A 26,588-nucleotide genomic window follows, 5' to 3' on the forward strand; every position below is an offset into this window, starting at 1 on the left:
TACTTTAATGAACATAACCCATCCTGTGTTTCTCTTTGTATCTTTAACAAGAACTCTTACCAACAAATGCATTGGTCATTAGGATGGTCTTTTTGACTACAACAGTATGTTCTCTGTGATACAAATTACACCAATGCCTAGTTTTGCCAGTTTAGTGGAAGGAGCCAGGTCTCTGATGGGCTTGAGCTAGTGAGTTAAAGTCAGGTGTAAATACCCGATGTTACTATGCGCAGCATCACTGGGCGAAGATATGTAGCTTGATTTGTACTATTTTATTGCTGAGAATGTCTGTTCATATGTTGATCCACTGAGCTAGACTCCTGCAATATGGGAAGCTCTCCTCTCTGAGAGATTAGTAAAATGTCAGTAATGGCACTGATTTAAAGTGCTGTGCCAACTGTGCATCAGACTGCAATTTCTATGACTTCAAGTTGTACATCACTGGAGGACATTGTCCACATCACATGTAAAAGGAGAGGAGATTTTGAGCATTTCAGTTTCCAAATTTTTGAAGTCCTCAAATTGCCTGGAGAACTCACCATGCAATTCTTTCAACGTGGCTGCATATCTGCTTGATCAGCAGATTTATTTTAGTGTGGGAACGTGGGTGAGTGTGTTGCTCTCCACCTGTCAAGAGAGAAACAACAGCTTGTTTATGAAGGCCTTGACTATAGGTTGTGCATCTAAAGGTTGTGCAATTTTGAGTTCAGTTCATTCATGAGGAATTTTATGTCACCTGAAGATGTCAGAACAGCCTACCACTCTGCACTGATTAGTTCAGGGATGTTCCTTCCTTTCATCTAACAAAACTCCTGAATCTCTGTTTTCAGGTCCAACACTCTTTTGAGCACTTTGCTTTATAGTAACTCATATCAGTATGTTCAGTCTCATGCTCCTTCAACAGCTCAACAAATTGCCTGTGATTAATGCCCTGATAAAAAGTACAACTTTTGTAACAACATCAATCACATGGTTTAAGCACCAACTTGAATAGCACCTCTGGGCTGTCTCTCTCACATCACAACTCTCATCCAGAGCCAAGGAAAATACGTTTTCAGCTTTGCTTTTCAGCTGTAGCTCCAGAGTTCCTGTGATGTCCTCAACCTGCCTTGTAATTGTTCACCTTGAGAGGAACAGATTTTGAAGACACTCCGTCTTCTCGGGGGCAGAGTATCGCTACTTAAAATACTTAGTATTCCATAACTTGTTGAACATTTGACACTCTGCATCAACCTCATGCTTTTTAGCACTCATTTGAAGCATGTGATTCTGGATTGCAGCTCCATCGGCTGTGTTGCACGAACAGCATGAAAATCATATGGTATGCCACTAGTGTCTCAGCTGCATATTCCGCTACAGATCGTCATAAGGCAGGTATTTGGCCGGCATACACCGTTTCTCAAGGAGTCACTTGAAAGTGGTATTCTATTGTTGGACTTATAAACGACAAGTACTACCGTAAATTCAAGACCTCACTGCCCTCTCTGCAGAGCATTTACCACCGCAGGGTTCACAGGAGAGCTGCCTCCATTCTTAAAGACCCCACCCACCCCCAACATGGACTGTTCACACTTCTACCCTCAGGCAGGAGGTATAGAAGTGTTATATGTAGGACCACCAGACTCAAAAACTCTTTCTTCCCCACTGCCATTAGACTCCTAAACAGCTGACAGGAGTCTACAACCTACCTCACAAACTGCAACAGTGGTCTGCACTTTAACATAAAGTATTCCATTTGCACTGTTTAAATTTATATTATATACATTTTATTTAATTTTTCACTGTTACTGTTCAATTTGCACTGCTCAGTTTTGCACAATCCTCTCCTTATTCACCTCATTCGCCTTGTTTCTGCCTTACTTTTAACATGTTCATATCCTTATTGTATTTTATGTAAATATTGTATTCTAATGTAAATTTTGGTCGGCTGGTATTCCAGAAAGGACAGCAAAAGAATTTCAATTCACAGAGAAACATGTGTTCTCTTGTGTATTTGACAATAAAATCTTTGAATCTTGAATCTCTGAATTAAATTTTTTTCCTCTTTATTGACAAAACATCAGATACGTAGCACATTCATTTAAGGAATGTAAGGATTTCTCTCTTCATTTTCTTCTCTGAATGTGTTTGATTTGAGATAGAGATATATGGAACTATGCTTTAAAAATACAACTAACTTTAACTAACTAATTATGAGATGAGATAGGATCAATGTCAAAAAACATAGTTCCCCTGGTGAAACATAAGTCTAAGGTTTAAAATGAGAAACGAGTTCTCCAAAAGTTTTGTATTAAACTAATTCAGACTGTGGAGAAATTGACAGATGTGGGCTGTGTGGTTGTTAAATGCAGTGAATGAGAACAAGTTGTCAAATAGTGCACCCTGCTGGTATATACAATAACCTTAATCTTTACGTCCGCACCAGTGTTGGGATTTATAAAACAATATAAACTGTAGGCTTATCAATGGATTACTTCAAACTATCTGAAGATAGATAATTTAGTGATAATACCATGACCCTCATGCCAATCATACGGATGTAGGTAAAAAAAATGTCTTATGTACAATGAAAGCAACCTTGTTAAACATTTCTGGTAAATAATAAACAATATGCTTTACATATGATTAGTCGCTATCCTGACCAAATATTATCTACATCTTTTGTTTTTTTTCTGTGGGTATCTGATAAGCAAATGTGCCCTCTGTATTTACTGAAAACATCTCTTCTCAAGACGTGTTATTCTGTTTCAGACAGGAAACACAAATACAATTTGTGTGTATCTATTGTTATAAAGTTGTTCTTTAAAGTGTACATGGAACTGGATATTCTCTGCACCATGCTTCTCCTTTCCTAACTTCATGGCTTTTCCTTCACATCATTCCTTAACTTTGTAACGTATTGCATCAGGTCAAGTCAATACTCAAATGTGGGTCAAGGCTTTTGTTTTATCAGTGCATGTGAAGGGAACTCAGGTTTCACAGGAATTCTACATTTGTAAATCCCTAATATTAGAGGATAAGTCTTGATGGCCATCAATTTTCCTTTTAGTATTTGAATCAAATAATACATTCTGATAGAGAAATAAGACAAGGACAAAAGATATTTTCTCTTATTTTATTTATCTGAAATAGTCTTGTTTTTCCTTTATAAATATATGAACACCATGGAAGCATATCATCAACCATGACATCTGTACATTTGTCAATACACAAACAGAAGTACAGACTTCAACCTGTACACTGCACTTTCTGTTTATGTTTTCAACAAAGATGTTCATTTGATGCCAGAAGAAAAGTAATCTAACCCATTTGGGCTACTAATCCTTCAAACACAGTCCAACAGGTTGATGCGTCAGGTCATGTTCTGGTTACTAAGCTGGAAATGAAGCCCCTCCATCTGTCATAATGTACATAGCTTAAATCTGTCTGGCTTAATTTCATGGTTGAAAAACTGTCACAATAGTAACAATCTAATTTTCCTTCATAGTCTGGGTCGATGATGATATAGAACAGAGCAGTTAAAGGTAAATTCAGATGTGTTCATTCTTATATTTGCAGGCTGAAATAGCAACTCAAATGCCAAGAACTGATCCACTGCTGAGTCAGTGGAAACTCAGCATGTTAAAGTGACAAAGACACATCATACATGTTTGCATGGCTTAGTAAAAATGTGAGCTGCATGTTGGAGAAGATCTAATCCATGACTTTCAATGGACAGGAGTTGGTTATAAAATCTAGTTCCCTGATCTCTATCCAGTGGGTCAAACATGCAAAGAAAACTCATGGTCAAAGTTCACACACAACCGTTAACCGGTCTGAACATCTCTTAGTCTCTTTTCCACTTTGTTCTTGCTGGTCTAAAAAGCATCCACCACCCAGAGCCACCAACATCTCAGTTGACAGAAAAATTATCTGACGAAAACTCAATTAAAAAGCATGGTTTGTTGGACATTTGTGTCTGCAATAAGTCCTGGGTGGAAACACGGTAGGCAGCCTGTGGCAGTAAACAGAGAACTTCTCTGTGATTTTTGTCAGTGGCAGCAAGATAAACAATAAGACTGCTACAAAGCCCAGACAGCTGGGCTCATGCCTGAACAGCTGAAATAATCAAGCCTTTATTTGGAGCAATATTATATTGGAGAAGTGGCTCATTTTGAAATCCAAAATTTTTATTCAAACAATGACAAAATACAGAAAGATGATCAGTTTCTCTGAAATGGCTGAAAATGGATTTATACCAGCACCACCCAGTGCATAACAAATGTAGTTATTCCTCATCCAGTAAGCTAATCAAATTTGAGTTATCATGTTCAACACAGTTTGTAAGGACACATCACTGATCTGCAGATCCCACAGTAAACAGAGTCTGTGTCTTCAAACAAAACCAAATCTTTCCTTAGTTAGGAGCTCAGACTGTGCAGCAGCACGACTGTCAGTGCATGGATCCCACTAATCTTATAGACAGGAGTGTCTGTTGTCTAGATATAATCATCATCCACAGGTTCTCCTGGTGTATCACAGTGATGAAGGAAGAGGACCACCACTCTCTGAAATACTCCTCGTTTGCTCTGTCGGCGCTCTGAGATCTCTTCCCCGATGGTCTCCATGCAGATGTCAGCTGACAGCTGGCCTTTTCGCCGTGGGGCATAGATGGTGGCTACCAAACAACACAAAACCAGAGAAAACATTTTCAAGGGCTTCAATAATAAAAAGTGTGTACATTTAGAAAACTCCAACATTGAGAGCCTACTAGACCGAGTGCACTCACTGCTTTCATCATCCTCAAAGTCATAGCGGGCATAGCTGTTGGGATCAGCTGCTCTCAGTGTTCTCAGCCAGGGGAAGTCAGTTATCATGCTGTAGGGAGCACCATCCACCATTCCTGAACATGACAAGAGACAATGATGTCAAGGAAGAATCTTGAACTTATGTCTCCAGACTTGGTGTTCTGTTAAGATATCAACTTGTCAGTTCACACAGGTGCACTGCATGTTAAAATTAACATACCATCATGCCCTGTGGCATATATAAAAATACTGGGCATGGCTAGCTGATTCTGAATCAAGACGGAGGACGAAAATGTAGTGTCAAATGCTATTATAATAATAATGGCTTGAATTTATAGAGCGCCTTTCACGGGACCCAATGATGCTTTAAATAAGTTTGTGAGGACAAGACAGAAGAGAAAAGAAAAAGTAATAATACAAAATAGGATAACATTTTACAGCAGGTTGGAGCATTAACTGAGGCAAAAGGCCTTAGTGAAGAGGTGGTGCTTGAGGAGTATTTTGAAGATTTCAGCAGATTAAGCATTGCGTATTTTGGCAGGGAGAGAGTTCCAGAGGGTGGGGGCTGTGACACTGAAGGCTCTGTCTCTGAAAGTTTGGAGTTTGGTGTATGGGATGGAGAGCAAACCTGAGTTTGATGATCGTAGCCTTCTGAGCGGAGTGTAGGGTTGGATGAGGTTGGTTAAATGCAGTGGGGCTAGGGCATGGAGGGATTTATAAGTGAGAAGGAGTAGTTTGGAGTTAATGCAGGCCTTTATAGGGAGCCAGTGGGGGTAAATGAGGTTCGGGGTGATGTGCTGCCAGGGCTTAGTGCTTAAAAGAAGGGGGCCTAGCACTGAGCCTTGTGGCACACCTTGGTTGCCTGGGGCTGTAGTGGAACTAGAGCCTTTGATGGTGATGAACATTTTCCTGTTGGAAAAGTAAGATTGGAACCAGGTGAGAGCTTTTCCAGTTAGGCCAAGGTGTTTGGATAGGCAATTGAGGAGGATGGTGTGGGAGACTGTGTCGAAGACAGCAAAGAGGTGTGGCCAGAGTCAGTAGCAATGAGAAGGTCGTTGGTGATTTTGATATGGGCTGTCTCTGGTGCTCATGTGCTGGTAGAGTTGGGCAGCAACGGCTCTTTCCAGGATTTTGCTGAGGAAAGGAAGGTTGTAGATCGGGCGGTAGTTGTTGGGATCCTCTGGGTCCAGACCTGGCTTTTTCAGAATGGGTTTGACAGATTCCATTTTGAAGCTGGAGGGGACTGTGTCAGATTCCAATGAGATATTGAGACAAGTGGTAGCCTTGGCATTGGAGACTCATTTTGCTACTTGAAGAGCATCCACAGGTGCAAAGGAGTGGAGGCAGCATTGGGGCTGGTGTGGAAGGGCGCAGTGACCTGTGACGGCAATGCATGTGAAGCGGGGGGATTTCAGCTGTGAACCAGGGGGCTGGGCAGGTGTAGGAGACAGTTCGGGTTTTGAGGGGGGAGAGAGAGTCAAGACTGAGGGATAGAGCAGTGTTGTAGTGGGCAACCAGGCCATCAGCCATGGTGCTTGGGGGATCCGAGGCCAGGTGTAAAGCCAGTAGGTTTGCCAGAGCTGGTGAAGTCACCGTCTTGGTGTTCCTAAAGGTGATGGTGCGTTTTGCGTGCTGTCTGGGCAGGGGGATAAGGACTGTAAAAAGGATGGCATGATGGTCAGAGATCGCCAGGTCAAGGCACTGCAGCTGGGAGAGGGTTGGGCCAGTGGAGGATACCAGATCCAGTGTGTGACCTTTGGCATGGGTGGGACCTTGAACATGTTGTGTGATGTTGAAGCAGTCCAGGAGTGACAGGAATTCAGTAGCCAGGGTGCAGTTGGTGGAGTCGACATTAATATTGAAGTCACCAAGCAGTAATGTAGATGGAGACATGGAGCAAACGGGGGTGAGTAGCTCTGATTGCTCAGACATGAAGGTCCACCTTCATGTGACCAATGAAAGGTTTCAGGTATCTAACCTCTGTGGGTCTGTACCCGTGTTGTGAGTCATTATGTTAAACAAGCAGGTTGATGTGGTTAGGGTAAACAACCTTTTGATGTGATGTGTTGCTAGGCTTGAAATGTACATGAGTTTTGTTTCTTTTCAAGGTTTTTATGAAAGCCCAGTTTGGGTAGCCACAGGTTTTAAGTGCTTCCTTGATGTGTTGTTCCTTCACTCTGTCCTTGTTGGTATGTCTTGTGCACAGTAGTGTAAGGTTCTGATGACTCCCAGCTTGTGTTCTAGTGGGTAATGTGAGTCAAATAGTAAGTATTGATTTGTATGTTTTGGTTTCCATTTCACTTCAATGTTGAGGCTTCTATCTTTTTTTTTTTTGACTCAGGTGTTGTATTGTAATGACTCACTCAATAGCATGGTAGGTCTACAACTTGCAGGTATCAACAGCCATTCACACCCTGACTCAGACTACCCACTGCCTGGTAGGGGGATCAACTACTTGCCTGTTTGACAAAAAGACTCTCACCACAGATACAGCCCTGCAGAGGCTGAATAGCTGAAACTCCCATTAGTCAGTTAGAACTGAAAAAGCCTCGGCTGCCAATTAAATCTGCAATTTAAAACAGTGTGTGGTTAATGTGTATGGGCATGACTCCATTACCCTCCAGTGTATAGATGTCCCTGCCCCAAGGGTATCTGGGATTCTTCTTGACATCTTCTTCTGTCCTGGTGGCCTCTGGGAAGAACTCATACTTAATTAACTCTCTGGGAGAAAGACAAAAAAAAACGCAGAGATCAGCTGATCGAGTCACAGATAACGTTCCAAATAACATTTGTCTCATACTCCAACAATGTATGATTTATGATACATTAATAATGAGATTGCATGCCATTAGATTGGTTGTTACAGATCTCTAAATGAAGAAGTAATTTTGTGGACGCTAGTAACGCACATCAGTATGATTCACTTAGTCAAACATGCTTCATCTGTCCATCTTGTGTGCTCATGCATCTTCCTAGTGCATTTATTTCACATCTGCATAGTGAAAGTGTTCATTTATGTATGCTTACCTAAGGAATTACACATCAAGTTAAAAGCGGTTATGTATTAGAAGTACTCACACTTAAGTACAGTACATTTGCACTATGTATCTTGACTGTAAGTTCAAACCCACAGCTGTAACATCACAGGCTTCAGTTTGTGGTGACTTTGTGGGCAATGTGTAAATTCTCAAAGGTGGAATTTTAATATAATGTTTTCTACTGAGAGCTCATTCTATTTTTCAGCCTCACTCTTCAGATGCACCTTGTGCATGTTAACAGTGCAACAACTGAACATCATAACCATCAGAAAAGTCCTTTTATGGCAGAGCAACCTAATTGGAGTGTATTTGATTGCATAGGAGTTCCAAATAAAGTGCAAATTGACAGTACCTATAGGAGAGAAAAATGAGTGGCTTCCCAGTGCCTTCCCAGTTAATGATAGAAGTTTAATGAGCTGGTGACAAGGGAAGCAGTTTCTGGTATCACTATGTACAATAGTAAAATTCCCTATGGATAGTAGAACCATTTCAATCTTTAATTACCATGATTATTGTGGTGATTTCTTCAATAACGTCCAGCATCAGCTGAAGTTGGCAAATCTCCAAGAAAAAGGCAGGAGTGAGTGGAAAGCAGGGAAGCTGCCACCAAATTGTGTTTAACAAAAGCTGATCTTTTGTCCTGACTTGAATAATTATTTATTAATAATTATTAACAACTTTAATAATTATTTATTAATAATTATTAAACCTTTATTGAAATAGGTAAGTCTCACTGAGATCAAGATATCATTTTCAAGGGAGAACTGAGTATGGAACAAAAGGGCCTTATTCAAAACCACACTGAAAAAAAAGTAATAATTGAAAAAAAGGCTGATAAAACTTCTGTTAATTCCATCATGGCAACTCATAATGTGACTCATTAGTGTGTATTAGTGAAACTTACCCTCAACCCGTCTAAAGTAAACAACTACAGACCTGTCTCTCTTCTTCCTTTTCTCTTTAAAGCACTCAAGTATAATATTTTTAATCCACTCTCCTCCTATGTTCACCAGAACAACGTTCTTGATCAGTCTGATTTCAAGGCAGGCCACTCAACTGAGACTACCCTTCTTGGCAAGAAGTTCTTGCTGTCTCTGAGCAACTTCACACTGCCAGAGCAGCCTCTCTCTGCCCTGTGGTTATCCTTCTGGACCTTTCTGCTGCATTTGACACAGTGAACCCCCAGATCCTTATTTCCTCCCTTCACGCTCCCTCCACTGGTTACCAGTGGCTTCCCGCATCTGCTTCAAGACACTAGTACTTGCGTAATGTGCTGCTAACAGATCGGGCCCATCTACATCCAGGACATAGGTAAACCGTACACCCCAGCCCGTCCATTCCGCTGGGGACAAATGGGACCAAATTTAATTGAATAAACAGCTAGAAGAACTGTTCCAGTAGAAATGGGGTTGAATGCAAAATTAGGGGAGTTTGGTTAGCAGTATCACATTGTTGAGAAGACGACGTATTATTTAGTGAGGGGAAGTTTTCTCTTTATTTACTGTCAAAACAATCATGAATTATAGAGTCAGTGGTTAAAATTTATTTTTCAACACTCTCTTAACAATACAACCCCAACCTGTTATTGTGTCCACCTCACTTCACCAAGGACTGCTCCCTAGCTCACTGCTGGCTTTTCCAGACATTTTGTTCTGAAAAATTATGCAGTTCCAACTTTATGCCATTGGCACATAGTGGGGATACAGGAAGGAGAGTCTGGAAAACAACCTGTGAGTTTTTATTAGCTGTGGATTTGTTAGGCTTGAAACAAACAATGTGACTAGCATAGAAAGCAGAGTTGTTGGATGTAGCTTGCTTGCTAACTGTGTAGACGGTGAATAAGAAAAAGCAGGGGGTGGGGGGGATTACTGGGTCATATTAAAACACCAACATTTGGAACAGAAAAGAGAAGAACATTACAGAGCTTGTTGGACTTGACTTCACATAAAACTTTGAAACAACTAGACTGCAGTTGTATGTATGTCTCCGCCAACCAGTGCAGTTTCTATGTATATATTTCTACATACTTCTTTCCAGATTCATATAAAGGCCACTGTCATTTTATCTTTGAGTACAAGTGAGAACTGATTGAAATTCCCTCAAGCAGTCTCGAGATATCACACTCAAGAGGCTAAAAAAAGTCCTGCGTATTCACGATGTCAAAACTGTTACACAGCAGGAGGTCCCAAGGGGGAGTCGGGCGCTCAGCACCATGCTTATCCTTGCTGGCTACAGTCCAGTGCTCCTGTTGGCAAGGGGTATCAAGGTATTCGTGGTACACCTTCCCAGGGGTGATTGCACCTTCTCTGGAGCATGGCATGGAATAGAGCTGGCTATTATTTTAGGCTTTGCTCCCATGGTCACCCAAGGATCATCAGGCTGTGCTGAAGCCACCGCGTGAGAGTAGGATCACCATCCATTCCTGGAGCGGAGCAGCCATAGAGATTAGGAATGGTTGCATTCAGGTGATTTCCGCAGCAAGAGGGTCTCAGGGACGCAAAGTGGTGAAGCCCAAGATCATTGAGCTCAGCCTTCAGAACGGCAATGCTTTCCGTAAACTTAGAGATGGTAAGATTGCTAAAACCTTAAAATCTCTCAGAGACTTAAATCCACAGTTAAGGTTGAAAAGCTGGCCAAGGTTTAAAGCAAGCCCAGCAGCCAAGTAACATCAACCATGTATGAATGGAGAATTTGTATTTAAAATCCAGACAATCAATGGCTTAAAATCCTTAATACCAGTACAATATATTATATAAAACATCCATAGTATAAGACGTGTACTGTAAAAACTAGTCAGTTTTAGATGAGTGGTTGACAGACCTGAAACACTGACACATGAGCAGTGATGTGAGGATGGGCATTGAACCCAAACTTTCTGATGTTTGTACTTAGCATAGCAACTTGTTAACCTATCTCCTCCACCCCTGCTCTGCTCGGAGAAACTTGACAGTAAATTATGTAAAAGGCAGAAGAGAATCACACTGAAACAAGCAGCATTCAGCATTATTATGACATTCTGACATGACTTATAAACTAACAAATTAGTTGATATTAAGACTTTTGAAAAACATTATCTATCTTATCTTATTTAAACCTGCATTATGAGAAGTTTTCTATCAAAATAAAAAAAAGCTCATCTTCTTTTAATGTTAATATCAAAAAATGATATGGTGTTGACTGTATTTTGGTTTCATTATTATTATATTAATGTCATTAATAAATGATAATATTATAATTTTCATCAATAATACATTATTCAAATATAATACTTTGTCAGTATCAGTACTTTTTGAACATTTTCAAGACATTTTAACATTACCCCAGTAATACCGATAACTGACAATTTTGGTCACTATAATTCTGATACGAAATTTTCACACAGTTTCGTCTCTGGACTTGACCATGACAAACAATGCATTAAGAAAAGTAAACACATTGTAGGTTCAGGGATTAAATATTGCAAAGGGACAGAGACAGCAGAGAGAACAAACACTGCGTGGCAAATATTTGCAGTAAATTGATACAAAGGTGGACTGTGAAATACTACTCACTGGCTGATGTTGGCTATTGTGTCCATCCAACTGCGAATGCGAACCTTGTTCCTGATGTTTGGAGGGTTGCTGAATTCGTGCACTACTGCAATGTGGTAGGGATATGGTCCCTGGAAAAGATGACGCTCCAATGCCACTGTGTCAATCTGAAGATGGGAGAAAGACAAATACAGATATATATACAGAGATATAATAAGGGAAGAGAATCGGTAGGAAGAGGATATAGACAGAGGGACCTACAGTTGTGTTCAAAATAATAGCACTCCAACATCACTAACCAGATCAATCAGTTTTTGGTAGAAATTATATTTCTACTTGGCAAATAATTTACTAGTAGGTGTAGTAGGGTTATAGAAAACCAACAGACCCAACAGTCATGACATGCATGCTGCTGATTCTGTGTAAATGAATCATTAATTAAAAGCGGCTTGTTCAAAATAATAGCAGTGTGGAGTTCAACTAGTAAGGTCATTTATCCTGTGAAAAAACAGGCGTCAAACAGATAGCCAATGTTGTACATGCTAGTTATGGAGCATTTCTTTCTGAAAATTTGAGTAGAATGGGTCGTTCCAGACATTGTTCAGAAGAACAGCGTACTTCGATTAAAAAGTACGAAGAAGTGCAGAAAATGATAGGCTGCTCAGCTGAAATGATCTCAAATGCTTTAAATTGGTAAACATGGCCCGGAAAGACGTGGAAGAAAACGGAAAACTACCATTTGAATGGATCGAAGAATAGCCAAAATGGCGAAGACTCAGCCAATGATCGGCTCCAGGATGATCAAAGAAGGTCTAAAGTTACCTGTGAGAACTGTAACAATAAGATGCCTATGTGAAGCCAAGCTATCAGCAAGAAGCCCCCGCAAAGTCACATTGTTGAAAAAATGACATGTGCTGAAGAGGTTACAGTTTTTCAAAGAACATAGTGACTGGCCTAAAGGGAAATGGCGCAACATTTTGTGGACTGATGAAAGCAAAATTGTTCTTTTTGGGTCTAGGGGCCACAGACAGATTGTCAGATGACCCCCAAACACTGAATTCAAGCCACAGTACACTGTGAAGACAGTGAATCATGGTGGTGCAAGCATCATGATATGGAGATGTTTCTCATACTATGGTGTTGGCCTATTTATCGCATACCAAGGATCATGGATCAGTTTGAATAGATCAAAATATTTGAAGAGGTCATGTTGCCTTATGCCGCAGAGGAGATACCCTTGAAATGGGTGTTTCATCAAGGGTTAGACCCCAAACACACCAGTAAGTGAGCAGCATCTTGGTTCCAGACCAACAAGATTAACGTTATGGAGTGGCCAGCCCAATCCACGGACCTTAATCCAATAGAAAACATGTTGGCTGACATCAAAAATGTTGTTTATGAGGCTAAACCAAGAAATGCAGAGGAATTGGGCTAGAATACCTGTTCACAGGTGCCAGAAGTTGGTCGACTCCATGCAATACAGTTCTCAGAAACAGTGGTTATACAACTAAATATTAGTTACTTTATTCACAGGAAAGCTAAATCTTCAAGCATTTTTCAGTTTATACAGTAAATTTTTGAGTTTGTAAAGAAAAATACAGACACTGCTATTTTTTTGAACAGCCTAATATTCCTTTTTCTTCAATTTCTGTAAAGTAATAACACATTTTATACATTTTTCTTCATGTTTTGATTTGGAATAGAATGTGCAGTGTTCCCAATGCATTTAAGTGTATGGAAATAAAAGCTATTATAAGGATTTTGAGCTTTACTCACTTTTTTAAACACACTGCTATTATTTTTAACACAACTGTATATAACTGACCATTAAATTAAACATTTTAATTAGTTTTGCTGACATCACAGATTACCCACCCGATGCATAGGGCGCATGTAGATGATGCGGTTTCGCTCAGGAGGCATTCTCAAAATCTGATCCAGGACCTGTTCCATGTCCAGCTTCTTACATTGAGCATAGTCAAACCTGTTCACTATGGGGGCACTTTCTACTTTCAGCTGCTTCAACACTCGACATCTTGTGGCTGCAGAGGGAAGAGTCACAAAGAGACAGAGCAGCGAGTGACTCAGCAAAGAGATTTAGGATAAAATGCTGTGAGTCCGTAAATTAACAGAGTAAACAAACATCTGTACTGAAGCAGGGTAATGAATGATTGAATGTTCTCCCCAAAAGGACCTTTGTCAAATTAAATACTCAAGAAATAACTACTATCTTTGTTGTTGCAGTAGTTCTTTAAACTGCCTGAAAGACATCCTGAAAGATTTCATGAAAGACGTCCTGAAAGACGTCCTGAAGCAGCTGTGGTACAGTTTAAGCTCCTGAACTGAGCTCTCCTCTCTTCATCAAACTCAGGTATGTCATCTTTCTTTTCTTTCAAGAAATATAATTAGTGTCAGATGATCATTGTTTGGTTTGGATTCCATCTTTCATTTCTGGAGGCATGATTCTTTATGATCCTTATTATTTATTTGCTAACACGCATCTCATTTAATGTTAATAATGACTTAAGGAAGAGAAAGAAAAATCAAGACCACTGTATTAAATTGAGGAACACTAACAAGTCTTTGGCCTTGTTTTTTTTTTTTTTTGATGGTATGTATGATACAAACCATTCTTGAATATCTGATGAAAGATATCAATCATTGCATTTGATTTTTTTAACCAACACACCATTTCTTCCTGTATCAGATTTTAGATTGTTAGTTCATCTTTAGTTTATTTTAACAAATTAATAATTCAAAAAACATCACTGAGTCATCAAATATCAGTGTTACCATGAATGAACATCATCTTGGGGCAGTCCTTGAGGACCAGTTCCGTGATTCCACAGTTGGTTAGAGTGATGCCCACCAGGTTCTTACTCCTCAGAGATAAAATCTGCACAAACAAAGGCATCTCAGGATGTGTGTTACACTAACAAAGGGTACATTGGCTTGCAGAAGTAATGTCCTCACAAACATGTACAACAGAAAAGCAAGAAAAATCAAAGTCAGACTTATTTTTAAAGAATGACTGTGGAAGTCGACCATGCCACGGGGCTCTCACCATGACAGCCAGAGACGAACCAGTCAAACCATTCGGGGCTCAGCAACATCTTTATTAACTTAAAACAGAAACTCACAAAAACACTCAACTTAAAGGGTCCAGCACTTTCTGCTGGACCTCTAGCTTCCCAGTCTCTTCCCCAGTGTGTCCCCCTGAGGCAGCTCCGCTGCTGCCTTTTCAAGCATGAGGATCAATCAGCTAACAGCTCTCACCTGCGCTGGCTGATCCTCTGTGGTGCAGGTGAAGTTGCTCTCCCAGCCCCTTCACCTCCACAATGACATTTTTTGTTCAATTGATCCACTGTTTAGGTCAGTGGTGTCAAAATTAGAAACAGGGACTATGTCCAGGGTCAAACAGGGTCAACATTTATTAAACAGGATGGACAGGATATTGGATAAATTGCAAAAGAAAACATTTAGATAAGCTTCATTGTTCTTTTATGTACACGTGCCATGTGTGTCCATCATGCTACAAACTATGTACTCTAACCGATGCTGTAATTACTCTTATTTTTCGGACGTTCTCTATTACACATGGCATCTACTGCACTTCTGTCCGTCCTGGGAGATGGATCCCTCACATGTGGCTCTCTCTGAAGTTTCTAAGTTCTTTTTCTCCTGTTAAAAGGTTTTTTGGTAGTTTTTTTACTCACTCTCGTTGAGGGTTGTTGCTCGGCCTATGGAGCCCGCGCACACCGCCTGGCTTCCACTCAGGGAGTGGAAATTAGGGCTTGTGTTTAGCTGGGCATTAAGCACCAGTGGAGTAGTTAAAGTAGACATATGATATTTTATCGCTTGCTGGATATATTGTATAATTGCCTTGAGTTTGACATCTCTGGTTTAGGTGACTAACATAAGGAAACATTCCCACTGACCTCAAGCATGTACCTTTGAGCCCCACCTGTAACAGACTACCACCCTCCAGGGAGGGAAGGTGGTGCCAGGTGGAATGAAGTGCCTATTAAATCTGGATGAAATAAATACTTTCAATTATGTCCCACTATTGAGCAAAATAAAATATATCATTTTCAGGCATTCTGGGGAAAAGTGAAAAGTCAAAATGGTAGTAGCTCCTCAATTTCATTATCTATCTATAATGCTCCCTTCGAGATTTCTGAGATTTCTTTATTGAAAAGCAATATTAAAAATTATCAGATATTATTTGGGTTAACAAGAAGCCCAGAATCTAAATAAATAAGACGGGCATGAATGGGGATAAAGGAGGACTCTATCGGACGTTAGTGCATATGTATCTTTTAAGACAATCAAACTAGCTGAACTTTGGGGAAAAAATTATCCGGATTTGGGTAATGCTTCAACAGAGTCTGGCAACTTTATAGTTGTATTACCATGCTCCCACAACAAGTGGAAGGTGAGAATCCAAACCCAATATTGTCTTTCTCAAGGAGTGTATATATGGAGTATAATTCACAAAGCATGTAAATTGTCATACTGCTCACTGAATTGGCTGGGTTCGGCTCAGCCATTACACTCATGATTTTGTCACCTTGGCAACAAAACAATTGTTGAAGAAAACATTGTACTCTGTTCTATTAATATTAGACACCCATCATTAGAGATAAGCTACAAATCTCTGCGTGGTGTACTATCACTAGATACAGTATATCCTCGTTATAAAGGCACATAATAGGTAGTTATATCCTCGTAATAAAGGCACATAATAGGTCGTTATATCCTCTTTAAAAAACACTATTGACAAAATATATCTAGTGTGGTGACAGATGCTCATAATAGAATTCCCCCTCCTCTCCTTGTTTCCCCCCAACAGACAGCCTCATTCTCACCTCCTCTGCAGATCCCCTGTCTGAGAGCATTCTCCAGGGATGCACAAATAACCCCCCTTCAACAGTCTTGACTTTCACTGCTGAGCAGGTGAGAAGAGAACCGAAGAAACTACAAACAGGAAAATCAGCAGGCCCAGATGACGTGAGCCCCAGGGTCCTGAAAACCTGTGCCTCCCATCTGTGTGGAGTTCTTCAGCACATCTTCAACATGAGCCTGAGTCTCCAGATGGTTCCAGTGCTGTGGAAAACATCTTGCCTCGTCCCTGTGCCAAAGAAGCCGCGATCCAGCGACCCTGAGGACTATAGACCTGTGGCACTGACGTCACACATCATGAAGACCCTAGAGAGTCTCGTCCTGCAGCAGCTCCGGCCCATGGTTCAACCACTACTGGATCGCCTTCAGTTTGCCTACCAGCACCGTCTAGGAGTGGAGGACGCAATCATCTACCTGCTCAACCAAATCTACGCCCACCTAGACAAGCCGGGAAGCACAGTGAGGGTCATGTTCTTTGACTTCTCCAGTGCGTTCAACACCATCAGGCCGACACTACTGGGTGACAAGCTGACATCGATGCAGGTGGATGCCCCACTGGTGTCCTGGATTGTGGATTACCTGACTGGCAGACCGCAGTATGTGCGTTTATAGTGCTGGATGTCAGACAGAGTGGTCAGCAACACTGGGACTCCTCAGGGGACTGTCCTCTCTCCCTTTCTATTCACTCTCTACCCCACAGACTTCAGCTACTGCACAGAGACCTGCCACCTTCAGAAGTTTTCTGATGACTCTGCAGTAGTAGGATGTATCACTGATGGGAATGAGAGTGAGTACCGGACTGTGGTGGTCAACTTTGTCACCTGGAGCTGTAAAAACCACCTACAGCTCAATGTGTCAAAGACAAAGGAACTGGTGGTGGCCTTCAGGAGGTCAAAGGGGCCATGGACCCCTGTCACCATCCATGGGGCCAGTGTGGACATGGTGGATAACCACAAGTACTTGGGGGTGTACTTAGATAATAAACTCGACTGATCCAAAAATGTGGACACAATTTACAAAAGAGGCCAGAGCAGTCTCTATTTTCTGAGACGGCTCAGGTCCTTCAACATAGACAGGACGATGCTGCGGATGTTCTATGAGTCTGTTGTATCCAGTGCCATCATGTTTGCTGTTGTCTGCTGGGGCAGCAGCTTGAAGAAGAAGGACATTAATAGACTCAACAAGCTAATCAGGAAAGTCAGCCATGTTGTTGGAGGGGGACTGGACAGTGTCAGAGTGGTGATGGAGAGGAGAACTTCCTAGAGTGTGTAAGATTACAACAGGAGGTAGAGCATTCAGCTACCAGGCTCCTCTCCTGTGGAACCAGCTCCCACTCTGGGTTCAGGAGGCAGACACCATCTCTGCATTTAAGTTTAAACTAAAAACGTGATAAAGCCTATAGTTAGTTCTGGATCAGGTGAATCCTGAACCATCCCTTAGTTATGCTGCTATGAGTCTAGACTGCTGGGGGAACTCCCATCATGCACTGAGCACTTCTCCCCTTGTCTCTGTCAGATCTGATACCTGATGGTGCTCAAGTGTTCCCGGTCTCTCTCGCCTCTCTCACCCTCCTTCCCCTTTCCACTATCTCTCTCCTCTCCCCTCTTTTCCACCCATCTGTCCTCTCCGCCCCATTTTTCTCTTCTCACCCCAACCAGTCGAGGCAGATGACTGCCCACATTGAGTCTGGTTCTAGAGGTTTCTCCCTGTTAATGAGGGAGTTTTTCATCCACAGTCACCAAAGTGCTGCTCATTGTGGGAACTGTTGGGTTTCTCTATATTAAATACAATTTAAGGTCTTGACCTTCTATGTAAAGTGCCTTGAGATAATGTATATCATGATTTGGTGCTATACAAATAAAATTGAATTGAATTGAATTAAATTAAATTATATTTCCAGATACAGTCAGACATTTCCTAAACATAATGAAGTCAAAAATAGAAACTGCTGTCAGGAAATTCCAAAACACACCAAGATTTAGAAGTTTCTGAGATAAGGCCAAATATAACTGCTTTTGAAACCATTAAAGATATGGAACAGTTGGGGGAGATTGACTCCATATTTTGAAAAGTATTGACACCATTATTTGAGGAGAAGATGAATAATTTAGATTAAAAGGGGAAATGGAGAAACCCATCTCCTGATTGAATGAAAAGACATCAGTATTGATCTTATCATGGCTACAAGACACATTGCAAAACTGGAAGAATCCTATATGTCCCATGGCAAGAGAATGGATTGATGAAATTAATAAAATGTCATCATAAGCACACGCTCGAATGGCAGGCACTGTCTACTGTGTAAATTATCTGTAGTGTAACTGCTATATGGTATGCTCCACTGCTTTCTTGCTCAAAAAAATGTATACAAAATTTAATTACAATAAAGAAAACATGAATAATAAGTATAATAAAGTTTATTATACTATGTACAGTGCATACTTAAGTATTCACCCGCCTGGACACTTAATGATAAAATAAATGACACCTTTTTAAATCGATGACTTCAAAACTGTAGTGTAACAGCACAAACAAATGTCTACAGTTTGGTGTGTGTTTGTGTGTGTGTATATATATATATATATACCTGTACATGGTCATCCTCAGTGACTGGGTCTGAGGTGCTGGTTGATTTGTCAGCCATTCGTTTCCTCCTCACTGCAATTCGAGGCCTGGCTCTTGAAAGATCTACACAACATACACAAAAAAACTATCAATTCAAACATTACAAAACTTCATATTAAGCTGTCTGCCAACTCACAGGCCACATACAAATCATTATGTAACAGCTTTAGGCCGAAAAAGTAATAAGTGTACTTAACTCACGTTAATTCTGATTTTTTTGAGCTGTGCTCCTTCACCAAGCTCAACAGTTTTGATTTACTTTTTCTATCAGTGATACAGGAGAGGGGGACTCTTCAATGTTATTTGATTTAGATATGCTCTCTGGTCTCTGACTTATACTGCCATATCTTAACTCTCTTCATATACGTTTGTTAATTTATATTTGTCAATTTTTTTTAAACCATAGAGTAAATAACAATAATGTGAATGTTTATTTACTAAAGGTGTCAAACATACCATCATTAGAGTGTGACTGTTTTAAACATATTCACACAAATGTCTAATTAGTATTTCTGTAAGGGCGTACTATCTCCCTTTTCATTTACTGTATTTGTCTCTCCTCACTTTTCCGCAAACATCACATTTTCTCATCATAATTTGACCTGTTGTGTGCGGTATGGTGACTTATAGTGCTGTTTTGATGTCTAACATGTTAACAGAAATTACGTGTGATATCACCAAATTGGTTGTTGGTGGTGGCGGTGCCGCCTCTTTAAGGCAGCATTATAGCTCTTTGATTTGAGTTTTTTGTTTTTTGTGGACCTATCAGAAATGTTGGACAGTAAGGTTTCTCTTTACTTTGGGTTTCTTTATGGTTCTTTGTTTTGGGGAGTGCTATTTTAGGGTTCCAGGCCAATGTATCCTGTCTGTACACATGACTACAATCCATATTACATCATTATATAAAACATGACTGATCTGAACTTTATTTCTGTCAATGCCAGGCATCGTAATATTTCACATAAAAGGACAACTATTCTAGAAGAAGAGAAGATTATGGGAGGTAGTGAAGTGCTTCGACAGAAGCAACACTACAATGTAAGCATCTGTCCGAAATAAGACACTAGAACTGCATGTGAAAGCTTTTTGAATAATATTCGTATGGAGGGTCTTTATGATAATGAAAACCTGAATGCATCTGTTACACTGCAAGAAATTAAGGAAGTAGTAGGGGACATGTGCAAGGGTAGATCACCAGGTCTAGACGGAATCCCGCCAGAGTTGTACCTTGCCTTTTGGCTCTTGATCAGTCCATTGTTGGATGATCACGAGACATTAACACTGCTTTTAAGTAAAGACCCAATAGAGTGTGTCAGTTACAGAGCCCTTTAACTTCTAAATGCAGAGTGTGGCTGGCTTGGTCCCTAGGGTCACATGACAAAATTAGTGCACAGTGATGTTGGGACAAACCATTTGATAACAAAGGATGGGTCTACATGTGCTGCCAAAGCCTGACCACGTCTTCTTTGTTCTGGAGACAGGGGAGAGCTTCCAAAACTCAGTCTCCCATCTCCCACCTTAAACCTGCCCCTGGACACAACTTTCCATCACTATTGGTCACTGTGTACATCATGACCCATGAGTTCACAGGGCCAATAAAAGACCAATTCCCTCTCTTTTCTTTCTCTTTCTACTCATTTTCCTGGAGGAGAGGTGGATATCTCTCATGCTCACCCAGCCAGGGAGACTTCCTCCCTACCCAAGCTCTCCAACCTCCAAGCAAGCCTGTTTGAAGCAGACTGCTAATACCTTCCAAAAGACAGCAACTCGAGAGCCTGCCTAAGGACTTCAGCATGATCAATTGGCCACGACACAAGGTCTGACCAGCAGATGCACAACAACAGGAGCCACAAACCAGCAGGACCACTTCACTGGACTTCAAACAGCAAATCACCAAGGACCTTTCCCCATTTTCATGGGCAGGTAACACAACTGGGATTAATAATTACACAAGGCTAAGCAAAGGACTGTTTACTTCATTTCGTGTGATGTTTATAAGTTTGATTTGTGTTGCTGTGATATTTGGTAATATGTTAAATCGGCTGTTCATAGAATCAGACTCTTTCTTTGCATGAAACTAACTACTTTCTCTAACCTGGCACCAACACCTCACATACGCATCTCCCCAAAGTTAACACATACGTATGACAACAACCACATGTGCTCATTTGTTTCATCGTGGCCAGCCGCCATTTTGAAAGCACTCATTCAGCGAGCGAGCACACACACACACACACACACACACACACACACACACACCTCTGTATATAGTTAGAATGCCTTTTATTAGTTTATGTGTTTATAATATTGTTATACCACTTTATTCATTTCATAATAAATGTTTTCTTTAACACACATGCTGTCTTTATTAATGTTGCATGTGTGAATTTTTTAATATTCAATATTTTTCTGACAGCCAAATTTATTGATTGATTTACCATACATTTTGCCATTCACACACACATTCATCTATTAGCAGCAATTTTTGTTCAAACAGCAATTCTGGGTTCAGCATCTTGCCCAAGGCATGCAGATGGGGAAGATCGCTCAATCTGCCCATCACTCAGTGTTTTCAGAAGAACGGCCTGATTATCTTGCAATTGCTGTCAGTATGGAGGGCAGCAGATATATTGTTCCACATTCTGGTCTCCTTGATGCATCAAGTCTACATTAAAATGTTCTGCATAAGACATCAGCTGCTGCATGAGTTCTCCTTTCACCAGCTTCCAGAAAATGCAGAGCATACGTGACTTTAATGAAAATGAAATGATTCCTGACCCTTTTGTACTCTATGCTCTAGGCTGCTGGTACTTATTTCCATATTTTTTTGGGAATGTCCTCCGGTAGCCAGATTCTGGCAAATGGTGGCTTCTAACCTCTCTGATACGTTTGAGTGTGGTGTCCCTCATTCGCCTATTATACTTACACTAAATTACTTGTCTGAGTTGGGCTAACATTGGTCAAAAAGCGATTGCTTTTAGCTGGGCTCACTGCAGCGAAAAAATTTATTGCAGTATGATGGAAGCCAACCCTCTCCGAGTGTGGGATCTAACGTATTTAGATATTGTGTACTTGGAGCTTTTGACAGCCTGTGTACATGGGGCAAGCGCGTCAACAATAGAAATTTGGAGTCTGATATCAGTGAAGTTTTTTGATTTTGACTTTATTTATATTTTTTTTCTCGGTTTGTTTTGAGGTTGTGAGCACTTTTACTCATTTCAAGAATGTCCTCATTTTCTTCTCTCAACAAAAACTGTACTCTGTCACCGTACAAATGCGCATCTGGTGCTTGTTGTAAGCGCACTCCTCTCATGTGTGCAGGTTGAATAGAGATTTCATGAGGCAGAGTTTGAGCTAAATATCAAAAAAAAAGATTTTTTTTATCTGAAAGATCTGAAAATAGCTTACATGGTGACAATTAAAATCAGCCTCTATGTGTGCACCTTGTGAAAAAGATACATGCCAACTGCATCATTTTAAAACACAAGGCAGTTCTTTACATTATATATATCACCAAATAAGTGAAGTTACCCGAATGGAAGGAGGGTCAGAGGCATTAATCATTGCCTGGTTCATTCACTGGATGTATTTTATAACCCTGCCTTTGGTGTCCAGAGTGTGTAGGCAGTTTCTGGATGACAAAGACATTGTTGCAATTGACTGGCCCCTTACAATCCCTTGACCTTAATCCAATTGAGCACCTGTGGGACGTTATGTATTGGTGTATCCGAGGCTGCCCAGTACTACCAGAGACTATCTAGGAGCTCAGTGATGCCCTGACCTAGGTCTGGAGAACCCCCAAGACATTATCTGCAGATTCATCAAAAGCATGCCCAGATGTTTTCGGGAGTGCATACAGGCATGTGGAGGCCATACACACTCCTGAGTCACATCATGAGTTGCGACGAAATTCATGCAAGTTGAGTCATCCTGTGATTTAATTATTTTTACTTTGATTTTTGGTGTGGTTTTGAATCCATCCCTCAATGGGTTGATTTTGGTTTTCATTGACCATTGCTACATAATTTTGTTCTCAACAAATTATACAATGTACATCAGTAAAGCATAAAAGAATAATTTGTTTTTCGTCAGTCTACATTGTGCGGTGTACCAGCATTATGTAGCAGGCAGTGGGGATAGGGCAGCATGCTAAAAGTCAGTCTGCAGAAAGAGTTCAACATGTCTTCTTCTACATAAACTACAACAGTGGTTGGCAACTCTACTGGCTCAAAATCACTGCAATATTGTATTGCTAATATGATTATTTTTATGTCACCATTTCAGACTGATTGGCTATAGAAAAGATCGTCGTCATGACATCGTTACGTTGAAAAAGTGATCACCATTTACCTAAATTGTATTGGATTTAGCTGCAACGCTGTTTACCCCTGAAACTCCAAAAGTGTTTTGTGGACTAAAACACTTCACCAAGCCCTCCATCGACATAGTGGTGAGTAGATAATGACTGAATTAAAATTTTTGGGTATGAAAAAATAATAGCTGCTCAGTAGTGTAGTGGGTATAATCTTATATTTTTTTTCTTTTAAAGGTTCAATGTGTAGAATTTAGTGACATCTACAGATGACGTTGCATGTTGCAGCTGAACACTCACCTCCCCTTCCCAACATGAAAAAGAACCTGTGGTGAACTTCAGTTGTCATAAAAACTCAAAAGGTTTTAGCTGCCAGTTTGGACAACAGTACAAAACATGGCGGCCTCCACAGAGAGGACCCCCCCCCCCTAAATATTAAGTTCTTAAATATAAAGGTCCCATTCTATGGTTAAAAAAACTATTTATACAATTTAGATAAAACACACCAGTGAAAACATCACTCAGATTATTTTATATTCAATTTCTTTCAAAAATCTCTTTCAACTAAATCTTACACACTGAACCTTTAAAGCAGCTCATCCAAAACTCTTTAACTTGTATATTATGAACAGTGAAATTAGCGATATAGCCTCAAAATAATAACATGAAATTTCAAGGAAATTTGCGATACTGATATATATGACAATATAGGAAAAATAATACTGAACAATGTTTTATCGGTGATTGCAGCTTGTAGGCACCAGCATTTATTAGTGCAAACAAAATTAAGGCCATTTTCCTTCCGTCCTGGGAGAGAGATCACTCACATGTGGCTCTCTCAGAGGTTTTTACGTTCTTTTCCCCTGTTGAAAAGGGTTTTTTTTGGGTAGTTTTTCTTCACTCTTGCTAAGGGTTAAGGACAGAGGATGTCACAGCTTGTTGAAGCCGTATGAGACAAATTGTGATTTGTGAATATGGGCTATACAAATAAAATGTGATTGATTGATTCTTGCCACGTTAGTACCAGGTACCTGGTTGACCCGTTAGCAGCCAAGACCTGTGTGATGGCCTTTTCTTGTTGTAACAGCTGCCGGATCATCTTTTGTCTTTCTGTGACCAGTTTGTTTGTGCTGAGGTAGGCCTGTTTTCAGTTGAGCATCCCAGAGTGCCTTTACACTCCTCTTTGAAGATAAAGAAAGATAGTTAGTCTCTCTTTGTCTCCCTCCCTCCCTCCCACGCTAACGCACACATAATAGGATGACCAGATGATCTTTTTAGCAGATCAGATTGTCATAAAGCTATAGGTGTTTACAAACACATTTTAAAGATATTTTTTATCACAGATTCCTCCCACAGTGGTGACTGCACCATAATCAGGATTAAAACAGGTTGAATCAACAATCTATTATTTATGATAGTCTAATCTGTGCAACAGACAAATGAAAGCACATCAATAACACTCATATGTACATACCAAGAATGAAAAAGGACAGAAATTTTTGCCCATGGCAACATGACCCATGACACTACTGTTTTGGGATTGCCTACTATTATGAATAGGCATGGGAGTGGGGGTTATAACAGAGAGGATTATGAGTTTTGCATTTGTTCACTTGATTTTTTGGGAAAAGTGACAGACATTTCTCATAAAAATAAACTTTTTTTTAATGGTATATGAAACTAACCAATAGCAATGTGCAGACAATGGAGCGATGGCTTTAAAATCATTGACGCCATTATCTGTTGTCACACACACCTGTTTGTCCTCTTCCAAGAGTTAAGAAACTCCCTTAAACCTCTTGTCCAAAGACAGGAGTTGTGCAGCTTCCAGTCTTTGTCAATGTAGTGCGCGGTCAGGGCTGACATGGTTCCGTGATTTGCCTCAACCACAGTTCTGTGTTCAAGAGCAACTAGTGAGTGCAACTACTGATGCTCAGTTAAGTCCTTTGTTTACTTTTGGGCCGCACATCACCAGCTGCTAGTCTCCTCCTAGCTTGCCTTCATAGCCTGGTTGTACTGGACCGTGTGTTTCTGCTTCAAGTGGTGAAACACGTTTGTTGTGTTTCCACCTTTAGCAGTAACAGTTTTCTTGTATATTTTGCAATGTATTGCACTTTGTTGGAAGTCTGACGTCTTGTAGTCAAACCACTTCCACACTATTGAAGCAGCTCCTTTTTAGGGAAATCGTCATAGGAGACCGGCTGCTCTCAGATATGTTCGGGTTGTGACGTTGTGGGCACTAAGGAACGTAAATGTGCATATGTCACTACGTCACAATATCATTGATATCATGACAAAAAATAGGGCAATAGTATTTGCACATACATTAAAATTATTTCTCATGGGGCAGTTTGCAAATATTACAAATATTACTATGTAACTGCATAGCTAACTAATAACTGCACTGCATGTCATTTACATGATTTAAAAGGCTCTGCCATTAAAAAGTGCTCACTGTGGATGAAGTTTATTGTGGTTATAGTTCACTTTATATTGTTATACAGAGGCAGAATCTTTGTCACCATCAGCATCCTCTCTGACGTCGTGAGGGATGCGGGGGACAGAGCGCACTGTTGCGTGCACTGAACTACCCTCACTACCTGAGCTGCCGGCTAGTAGCACAGAGGTAGCTGCACACACTTGAAATTTTTTGCTTCGGTAATTCGCTTCATGTTTGAACACACTGTAATGGAAAATTGTATAATCATACTATACCTTGTATTATCTCTGCTTATGCATGCTTACGTAACCACACTATTATCTGTGCTTATGCATAGCATGTGTGACAAGATGAACGTACCATGTTTGACCTAACAAGATGTCTGTTGGTGACCTGTCTCATGTTTATCATGATGTTTATCTACTAGATTCACTAAGTGCATGTCTCTGAGATCACTGTTCTGTCTCCTCCAATCTTATCTTCAGGGGGTTTACTTCATACACACACACATCTGCTTCTTACGCACATACAGTACATCACCTTTTTCTGTATAAAAGAGCACTCCCGGAAATGTTTCTTTGGCTGTTCCATCTTTACATGTCCGCATGCTTTAGGATCTGTCTGACATTCTTTGCCAAAGAATGTACGTTCACTTTCACAAGAATGTAAGACCATTATGGTCAGTTTTATTTTAGAAGTCTTGCAAAGTCAAATTTCCTCCAAAACACAGACACAGTAGTGGAGAGGAGGAGAGAGCAGGTATACACCCGTGCATCACAAGATTATGTGTTTAGACAGCTCTTTTCCTCTAAACGTGGATACGGAAGACAGAAACTGAAACAAATCCATTTATATCAATATTATCGGCACCAGAATCGATCCTCACCAGGAGTGCATAGTATTGGTAGTATGGAAGATGTTGAGAAAACAGCAAAGGTAAGACATGATTTATGT

The 26,588-nt window shown here is 40.4% G+C and overlaps 1 protein-coding gene across 2 annotated transcripts in view; it reads right to left on the reverse strand.

Moving 5' to 3' along the window:
• Window positions 1–3,101: 3,101 nt before the first annotated feature.
• Window positions 3,102–26,588, reverse strand: part of fbxo38 (F-box protein 38) — a 60,221-nt gene continuing 36,734 nt past the window's right edge. For both annotated transcript variants that reach the window (XM_069531341.1, XM_069531342.1), the window contains exons 15-21: window positions 18,845–18,945; window positions 14,149–14,251; window positions 13,231–13,397; window positions 11,377–11,522; window positions 7,405–7,508; window positions 4,769–4,882; window positions 3,102–4,657 (exon numbers count right to left, since the gene is read on the reverse strand). In XM_069531341.1, coding sequence (XP_069387442.1) covers window positions 4,479–4,657; window positions 4,769–4,882; window positions 7,405–7,508; window positions 11,377–11,522; window positions 13,231–13,397; window positions 14,149–14,251; window positions 18,845–18,945 — 914 coding nt within the window. In that variant the 3' untranslated portion in view covers window positions 3,102–4,478. The remainder of the gene's footprint in view (window positions 4,658–4,768; window positions 4,883–7,404; window positions 7,509–11,376; window positions 11,523–13,230; window positions 13,398–14,148; window positions 14,252–18,844; window positions 18,946–26,588) is intronic.

Source organism: Paralichthys olivaceus, chromosome 9 (genome assembly GCF_024713975.1).
Source record: "Paralichthys olivaceus isolate ysfri-2021 chromosome 9, ASM2471397v2, whole genome shotgun sequence".
Classification (NCBI taxonomy): Eukaryota; Metazoa; Chordata; class Actinopteri; order Pleuronectiformes; family Paralichthyidae; genus Paralichthys; species Paralichthys olivaceus.